At 32.3% G+C, this 8588-nt stretch overlaps 2 protein-coding genes across 2 annotated transcripts; one reads left to right on the top strand and one right to left on the bottom strand.

Annotated features, from left to right (window-relative positions):
* The first annotated feature begins 1325 nt into the window (after nucleotides 1–1325).
* On the top strand, nucleotides 1326–3346 carry LOC108852009 (transcription factor NAI1). The gene is made up of 4 exons (XM_018625489.2): nucleotides 1326–1471; nucleotides 1615–2086; nucleotides 2503–2916; nucleotides 3008–3346. The coding sequence occupies exons 2-4, from the start codon at nucleotides 1619–1621 to the stop codon at nucleotides 3074–3076; spliced, it is 951 nt and encodes a 316-aa protein (XP_018480991.2). The 5' UTR covers nucleotides 1326–1471; nucleotides 1615–1618; the 3' UTR covers nucleotides 3077–3346.
* Nucleotides 3347–5955: 2609 nt separating this feature from the next.
* On the bottom strand, nucleotides 5956–8130 carry LOC108855905 (malate dehydrogenase 1, peroxisomal). Its single transcript, XM_018629832.2, has 9 exons — nucleotides 7835–8130; nucleotides 7537–7752; nucleotides 7104–7418; nucleotides 6936–7025; nucleotides 6766–6849; nucleotides 6652–6687; nucleotides 6477–6566; nucleotides 6295–6389; nucleotides 5956–6207 (listed from the first exon to the last, which is right to left on the bottom strand). Exons 1-9 carry the CDS (start codon nucleotides 7895–7897, stop codon nucleotides 6135–6137), a joined length of 1062 nt encoding a protein of 353 aa, XP_018485334.2. The 5' UTR covers nucleotides 7898–8130; the 3' UTR covers nucleotides 5956–6134.
* Between the last annotated feature and the right edge of the window lie 458 nt (nucleotides 8131–8588).

Genomic DNA, 8588 nt, shown 5'->3' on the forward strand with positions numbered 1-8588 from the left:
CTAAGCAATAGGTAGTTCAATGTAAACATATAAAAATTACATAATTTAAACAGTCTCCTCCACTTTATTTTACTTTTTTTTATCATGTGCGTACTCCATACTATTTTGAGTATATAGAATAGTACTTATACAATACTCACTTCGCAACATATGTTTACATTTGTCATGTAAATGGACACAGCTTTAACTTTAACATGGCAATCATTTTTCCATCTTCTTACTACTTTTGGTTAACCATTTGTGCTAAATTAATCTTCTCCATTTGATGTGTTTCAATATGGGATTCTCATAATGTCACATAACCAACGACGTCAGGTACTACGTCATCTACTCTCTCCTAGATTTCTATTCTAGGTGCCCCATGTAATGGAACATGAATTAGTACATGTTTTACTTTGACACCACTCGTTTCCTTTAATATAGTAAAATTATCTTTCGTAATTACACTTTATTACGTGGCTTCTTGGTATTCTTTCATATACCAAATCTGTTACCAAGTCTTAGCCATTTATTTCATCGCATACGTCGTACTCTTTCACACCTGGTGACGTCGTTCTCCATGACATACCTTCACCTGCGTCAACAATTTCTCTATTTTATGTGCCTTGTGTAGAATAGAACAAAATATTGTACTATTTCTATGTTTTTTTTGCTATTTGGATTGATGTTTATATTTCTGTCTTGGGTTTAATGATCAATATTTTTGGGTTTGGTGTTAAGGGTTTGAGTATACTCTTGGAGAAATAGTAGATAATTTAATATCAGTATATAAAAATTACAAAATTTGAATAATCTCATCCATCCTATTTTACCTTTCTTATCATGTGCGTATTCCATACTATTTTGGATATATAGAATAGTATCTATATACCACTCACTTTATAACATATGTTTACATTTGTTATATAGATAAACACAGCTGTAACTTTAACATGGCAACCATTTTTCCATATTCTTACTGCATTCAGATAAAACCATTTGTGCTAAATTAATCTTCTCTATTTATTGTGTTTTGATATGTGATTTTCATAATGCCACAAAAACCACGACGTCATATCACTTGTAACCGGTAACCTGTTAAAAGAATAAACAGAATCAGATGAACTGTGTGTTAAATACATGATATTACATTATGTCAAAATCAATGTTACTTATCTAATTTACATACAATGTATGGCTATTATGCAAATTAGTCCTATGAACTATCAATTATTAAAAAAATCAACCCAGATGCTCTTTTCAGTTGGATATCATATAGTAGTACAAAATAAAAATTAAATATCCCAAAAGATATTATTTACCTAGGTCCTAAATCAATACCCCGCACGAACGTTCTGAAGCCGCGTCGAGTCAAGAAACCAGTATAAAGAGTTCACTCATCCACATTCACCTAACAAAACAAAAGCATATACCTACTCCAGAAAAATAAAAGCAAGGTTGTAAAGTTGTTTCCATAGAACTCTCTTTTAAGGTACTGTTTTTGGCTTTTGTCTCTTATCCAAATTTTATTCTTTCAAAACTACTTCGCGTTTTTTGTTTTCATATCAAGAACAATAAGTTTAATGGTCTCAGAAACACTAATTAATAAGTAAACGTTGTTTTGTGATTCCACAGGCAAATGGAAGATTCAACTTTCACGGATTTGATGATCGATACTGATGAGTATCTGATTGATGATTGGGAACAAGAGTTCCCGGTGATACCTGAAGAAACTACTGATCATCAGAGCACAAAACCGGGTTGTGAATCCGAATTCGGGTTCAGTTTGATACCCGAGATCAGGCCAACAAAGCAAATGAAAGTCAACTCAACATCATCTTCTTCTTGTGGTACGCTCACAGCAGCACAAGTGATCTCGTTCGGTTCTCAAGACCCGAAGATGAACGTGGTCGAGGCATCATTTAACTTCTCCAACGAAGCAAACATGGAACAGAACGTCAGGTCCAAAAGAAAAGAGTGTGGTAATAATGGAGGAAAAAGAGAGCCACATCTATTGAAAGAACATGTTTTGGCTGAACGTAAACGTAGACAAAAGCTCAACGAACGTTTAATTGCTCTCTCTGCTCTTCTTCCTGGCCTCAAAAAGGTCAGAGTATCTAGCAACCAATTCTTTGTTCCGTTTAATAATATTTATAAATATTAACTTTAAGCAAAGTATATTTAAAATTATAAAACAAGCTTTTGTTTCTGCTTGCGCTTCTATGTTTTCTCACAAAATTAAAAACTCTTTTAAAAGCATATATTGGAGTAAATTTACTTTTATAATAGAGTTTCTCTATTTAAAAAAAAATATATATATATAGAGTTGGAAATGATCTTATGGTTGTACAAAAAAAATCTGAAAAAACAATTCTAAATTAAAACTGCATTTTTAAAAAAACTTTGATTAAAATTGCCTTTTGTAGTTGGTAAAAATTGTACTAGGACTTGTAAACTGCACGATGTCCCTTAAGCCATGATACTAAACAAGAATTTTATAAACAATTGTGTGTATGTTTATAGGCGGACAAGGCAAGTGTTCTTGAAGACGCGATCAAACATTTGAAGAAACTTCAAGAACGTGTAAAGAAGTTGGAGGAAGAGCGAGGAGGAGCCATGAAAATGGATCAGTCAGTTATATTGGTGAAGAGATCTCAAGTGTATGTGGACGATGATTCTTCATCTTACTCTTCTACTTGCTCTGCCGCTTCTCCTCCAGCTTCTTCTTTAGACGAAGTTTCGATCTTGAAGCAGACAATGCCTATGATCGAAGCACGAGTTTCAGACAGAGATTTGCTGATCAGGATTCATTGTGAGAAGAACAGAGGATGTTTGATTAAGATCTTGAGCTCATTGGAGAAGTTTCATCTTGAAGTAGTCAATAGTTTTACTTTACCCTTTGGAAGTTCAACTCTCGTTATCACCATTCTCTCTAAGGTAACTATCTTATACTGTTTTGAGTTTAGCTTATTGATTTGTTCCAAACAAAAATGTAATTTCCATTTGTTTTTCCCTAATATTTTTGCAGATGGACAACAAATTTTCTCGACCTATTGAAGATGTTGTGAAGAACATAAGACTTGCATTAGCGGAATAGTACTTTTCATAACCATTATGTGAATTTCTCAGTGACTAAAACGTGTGATTTGATCTCCAACGTCAATCAGAATACTCGTTTTTCTTGTTTTTTAAAAGTAGTAGTTGGATAATAAAAGCAGAGGAATGCATGAGATGTGGGATGTGTCGAGTGTAATAGCTGGATTTAGTGTGTGTGTGTGTGTGTAATGATGGCTGTATCATTGGTTTGATTTTTTTCTAATATCTATGATTGATTTAGTAATGAAGATCGATGAGTTTTTAATAGGTTTTTAGAGGAACAAGAAATCTCAGCTTGATTATGATTTCACAACTAAGCTGTTAAATTAAATAATGTAAGACTTGTCATTGATGACATGACTAGATAAATCGGTCCACGTTTGACAAAAAAGGGATAGAAAAGAAAGTTGGTTGGTCCAAGGTTCAACGCAGGCTATGGCTTCAAATGGGTGATGCAGTCCGAAAAATGCATATCAAATTGAAACGCAGATCAAGCAGAACAAATACAAATCATGCAGATCAAACAGAACAAATACAGATCAAACTAGTTCAATAAAATATTATATTTAAATGAAATTTTGATTTTTTTGATTTTTCAAAATATTAAATGCATAAATGTATATGCAAGAACAAAAAATATGTTTGATATTAACTAATTATAAAATTATATGCAATTAAAACAATGGATGATCAAATATGAAAGTATATGCATAAATTTATTAAACTAATTTATATGAAAATATTTATTACTTTTTGAATATATAATACATGATTTTATTAATCATATATTTTAAAAGGATACAAAATATTAAAATATAACAATTTATAAACAAATATTAGTTATTTAAATTATATTACTTATTATCAAGAATAAAAACAAAACGAACTATAGTTATATGTTTTTATATCAATGTAAATATTATTTATTAGTGAAGTTAAAGAAAATAGATTATACAAAGTACACTATTTATTAAAAATACTTATATGTGTTATAATATATATGTTGTCAAATAGTAAAAGATAATAATGCATACATGTGTCATAATATATCTGTAGAAAATTAAGTATTTTTTTTACTAAGTATTATTGAATATAGATTTTAACTTATTATAAGCATATTAAAACTTTAATAATTCATTTAAATGTGTACCTTAGTTTTTGAATTATTTTTGATAGATGTAGATATATGAATCAACTAACATTATTTTTGAAAACTAAATAAACATAAGATAAAATACTGCTTTTACTAAAATATAAAATTAACTAAATAAAAACATGTATATGTCATAATATATTTTCAAATAAATAAATGAATATTTACTAAGTATTAATGATGTAAAGTTTAAGTGATTTTAATTAAAATAAATAAACTATTATATTATATATAGATGATAGATTAAAATATATATATATTTTTTTTTTTTGATGAAGCCCATTGGTCTCTTGTCCACCCACGATTTCCTCCTTCCTCTTTATACCTGCAGTTCAAAAAATCAACATACTATTAATCTGCATGCAGTATATTTTATTAATTAATTTCATATCTATATTTTATTGATGAATGGGTACTAAATGCAGTTTGTCCTGCACTATTGTTTTTACTGCATTTGTCCTGCATATCTTAAAATTGTCCTGCATATCTTCTGCTTAACATTCATACCCTATATACAGATTTTAAAATTGATTTGGATATTTAAAGTAAAAGTAAATATTATCTTAATTTTTTATATACGAATGTTATTAAGTGAATGTATAGGATTAAGAATTTCAATTGATTTTAATTAATTAAAAGTAGAGCAAACTTAAGGACTCTTCATTCGTAGTTGTCGTACACGGTTTAGGCTCACTGAGACAAGTATATATTAATGAAACTCTTCTAGCTAATAAGATGATAACAGTTTTAAATACTATAAAGTTTATAACCAATTACATTATTTTAGATTGTTTTTTACTGAATGCGTTCAAATTAACTTTTAGACAGTTTTTCCATACCAAATAAATAACAAAAATATTAATTCATTATTTAAAAGATTCCGGATCAAAACGGGGTCAGTTTAGATAGGGGACAACCATGATTCCCATCCAATCTGCTGTCTCCTTTGTTAGTAAGTAAAGACATGTATTTTATACTAAAAATAAAAAGGGGTCCAAAATTTTTAATTGAAAATATTTATATTTTGTCATATTTTTTTAAATAGTTATAATATTTATAAAAAATATTTATCAACAATTTTTTTAAAAAAAAATATTAGTTTAGAGACTTACATTTTTTGCTCGCTATAAAATCAGTGAGCCGGCTCTAGATCAAAGTTACAATTCCTTCAGATCCAAAACAAAATCATATAATATTAGCATCATTTCAAGCATCAGTCGGCTATATCAATTCTGAAATAGTCAATAACTTTTTATAAAGCATATTAGTTAATAATAATAACAATGTCTTGTTTAAATTTTTTTTTCTTTGAGAATTTGTCTTATAATAGTAATGTCTTGTTGAAGTTGTCAATAAAACAGGGGTTGAATGATAAATTGAGTAACATCAAAAAGGCAGAGAAATCATCCAAGTTTTGTTTTGCTTGTGATATAATGGTTTATAGGGATGGCTCTCATTGCTTTCTTCACTGTACATTAGCAATGTTTAACATATTTGCATATATGGCAGGACAATGTTATCTTAATACTACACCTACAGCCGTAAAGGCAAGTCCCGGATCTAACAAGAGGAATGAGCCATTGGTTGATAATATTATCCATTCTTATATGTTCGATATACATAGGGATTTCTCATGTAACAAACTCAACGAGTGTGTGGAGTGGATCTTACGCGCAATTATACTAAGCAGAAGAAAAACACACATAAAACTGAGGAAACATACCAAGAAGACAAGAATATGAACTCATAAACGTTCTCGTATCTAAGAACAAAGTGATTGCAGTTTATTAAATCTTCAAAATCAGACTCTACCCGCAGGAGCTTTCATTGCGAGAGGCATTGTTCTTATTCCAAACAATCACTATTCGAAAGATAAAACTAAAAGTGTTTTTATCAATTCTCTTTACTACTTCTTGACAAAGGTAACACCTTTCGCAATACTCCCTCCAAGCTCTTTCTTTGCCTTCTCTAATCCCATCCTAATCAATAGGGAACCAAACCGATATGAACATAGAACAAGTTCAAAAAAGTATGAAGTACATTCAATACAAGACTCGAAATTTTACCTCTCGTATTCGTTCAATGGTCCGAGACCGTACACTTCATCTACCCCACATCTTCCTAGACGCACCTTTGATGCGAAGAAGGGAAGCTCAGTCACCTGCTTGAAGAATAAGACATACTTTATATGTAAACCTAAAGAAGCTAAAGAAAGATTATACAGATGAAATTATCAGAGAGACTGTACATGAGATGCCACAAATGCACACTCGACAATGTTTGCATCGCCTCGTAGACCCCTGAGACAAGCATCTGCAAACTTCACTGCTGCGTAAGCCTGTAAATGACATCCAATGTGATAGACATATAGATTCAAAACGTAAAAAAATCTGAAACAGCACATGTTACAATGAAGGACTTACCATTGATAGTGTTGCAGAACCTGCACCAGCTTTTGCCTGCACAGTGATTAAAAACAGTCAAATTCAAAGTTAAATAGCAAAGGAAGCTGAGAGAAGGGGTTATATGTAATGTACCTCGACAACTTCAGTGCCACCATTTTGGATGCGGTCTGTGAGATATTCAATCTCTTTCTGAGTGAAAGAGCAAGGAGGTTTCACCTGTAAACATACATAATGATGAGAACATACACACACATAAGAGTTTTCAAACAAACAGAAAAAAAGATGTTGAATCATATTAAAACCTGAGAAAGCAGAGGCAAGATTGTAACTCCTGCGTGTCCTCCAACAACTGGAACATCAACTTCTCGAGGATCAAGACTCATTACTTCCGCCTGTTTCAAACCATCATTAACCAAGTTATCACAGCGAAAGATATAACAAAGAACTTGTTTAATGAGAGAGTGCATTACCACAAAAGTATTAGCTCTAACAACATCAAGCATGGTGACTCCCATGAGTTTCTTCGGATCAAAAGTACCAGCTTTCTTGAAAACCTCCGCTGCGATCGGCACCGTGGAGTTCACCGGATTACTGATGATATTCACAATCGCTTTGGGACAGCACTTGGCTATAGCTTCGGAGAGCGTCCTGACAATGCCGGCGTTGATGTTGAAAAGATCATCCCTCGTCATCCCTGGCTTCCTCGGAACTCCAGCTGGTATAATCACTAGATCCATACCCGTGAGTGCCTCCTCTAACTGCGGTTGCCCGAGAAATCCACGAACCTGAAATTAAAATTAGTGTAAAATTAACTAATTAACTAATTTGTTATCTCTTCTATTAAACGATCATAGACTAAAAATTAACATAAAGTCTATCAATTAGAAATGGTATAGAAGTTACGATGGCACTAGTGTCCATGTGACTAATATCAGCGGTGACACCAGGAGCGTTAGCAACGTCGTAGAGATGGAGAAGCGAGACCAGAGGATTCATCTTCATCAACATCGCTAGTGGCTGTCCTATCCCTCCCGCTGCTCCAAGTATCGCCACTTTGAATCCGGGAGACCCGCCTTTTGCCCGACAACCCACCCGTCTCAGATCCGACCCGGAACCATTCTAAAAAAACAAATCGAATGAAATCGAATTAAAAGAAAAAAAAGTCAGATGATCCGATCACCCTACAAAAGAGATGGATAACCTTATCGAGATTAGGAGGGTTGAGATGAGCAGAGATTCTTGCGATTCGTTGGTTTGCATCCATAGCTCTGCTTCTTCTTTTTTTTGCGTTCGATTAGAGGTTTGATTATTTGATTGTCTGAAGAAGAGGAATCGGCACGACAGGTTTTATATATTGGATAAAGATAGAAGATGACGTCAGAGATGGTTATATGTATTGGGAAGCGTGGCGTAACCAGAGAGCTTATCTTCTTCTTCCTTCACGGCGCCTTCTTCTCGATCCATCATACTTACGACCAATAATCTTTTCTATTTAATTAAATATTTATATGTTCTGCAATTGTATTTTTTTGACAGCAAGTTCCAAATTTGGATAATAAAGAAAGTGCAACGTAGTATTTTTATAGAAGCAAGTATTTGCAAGGCTATTCTTTCATCTTCTCTATTTGATGGTTAGATACTTAGATTAGAGAGACCCGACTGACCGCTGGAACTATGGTCTATGGTGATGAATAGATGGATGCTGGAAAAAAATCGCAGTTTTCTAGTTGTAACTACTGAATAAAGTAATTTATCATACCGTGGGTTTTAAAATTTCAATACCTTCAAAGTGAAATTTATGTTATAGACCTGTTTAAACTTCGCTATCGAAGAGAGTTTCTGCATTTCAAGTATTGCTATATCTATATTCGTTTTCAGTGCATCACACTTTTCTATTCAAAAAACATTGATAAAGTGTTTTTTAGATTAGCAAAAAATAATCTAAGCATGTGATT

This window comes from Raphanus sativus, chromosome 4 (assembly GCF_000801105.2).
Source record: "Raphanus sativus cultivar WK10039 chromosome 4, ASM80110v3, whole genome shotgun sequence".
Classification (NCBI taxonomy): Eukaryota; Viridiplantae; Streptophyta; class Magnoliopsida; order Brassicales; family Brassicaceae; genus Raphanus; species Raphanus sativus.

Excerpts from the sequence above, each read along its gene's own strand:
- LOC108852009 (XM_018625489.2), top strand. The coding sequence starts at position 1,619 with ATGGAAGATTCAACTTTCACGGATTTGATGATCGATACTGATGAGTAT. Across the intron at positions 2,087-2,502 it reads TTCTTCCTGGCCTCAAAAAG|GCGGACAAGGCAAGTGTTCT; the intron begins GTCAGAGTATCT and ends GTATGTTTATAG. Across the intron at positions 2,917-3,007 it reads TTATCACCATTCTCTCTAAG|ATGGACAACAAATTTTCTCG; the intron begins GTAACTATCTTA and ends ATATTTTTGCAG.
- LOC108855905 (XM_018629832.2), bottom strand. The coding sequence starts at position 7,897 with ATGGATGCAAACCAACGAATCGCAAGAATCTCTGCTCATCTCAACCCT. Across the intron at positions 7,419-7,536 it reads ACATGGACACTAGTGCCATC|GTTCGTGGATTTCTCGGGCA; the intron begins GTAACTTCTATA and ends TTTTAATTTCAG. Across the intron at positions 6,688-6,765 it reads GTGGCACTGAAGTTGTCGAG|GCAAAAGCTGGTGCAGGTTC; the intron begins GTACATTACATA and ends ATCACTGTGCAG.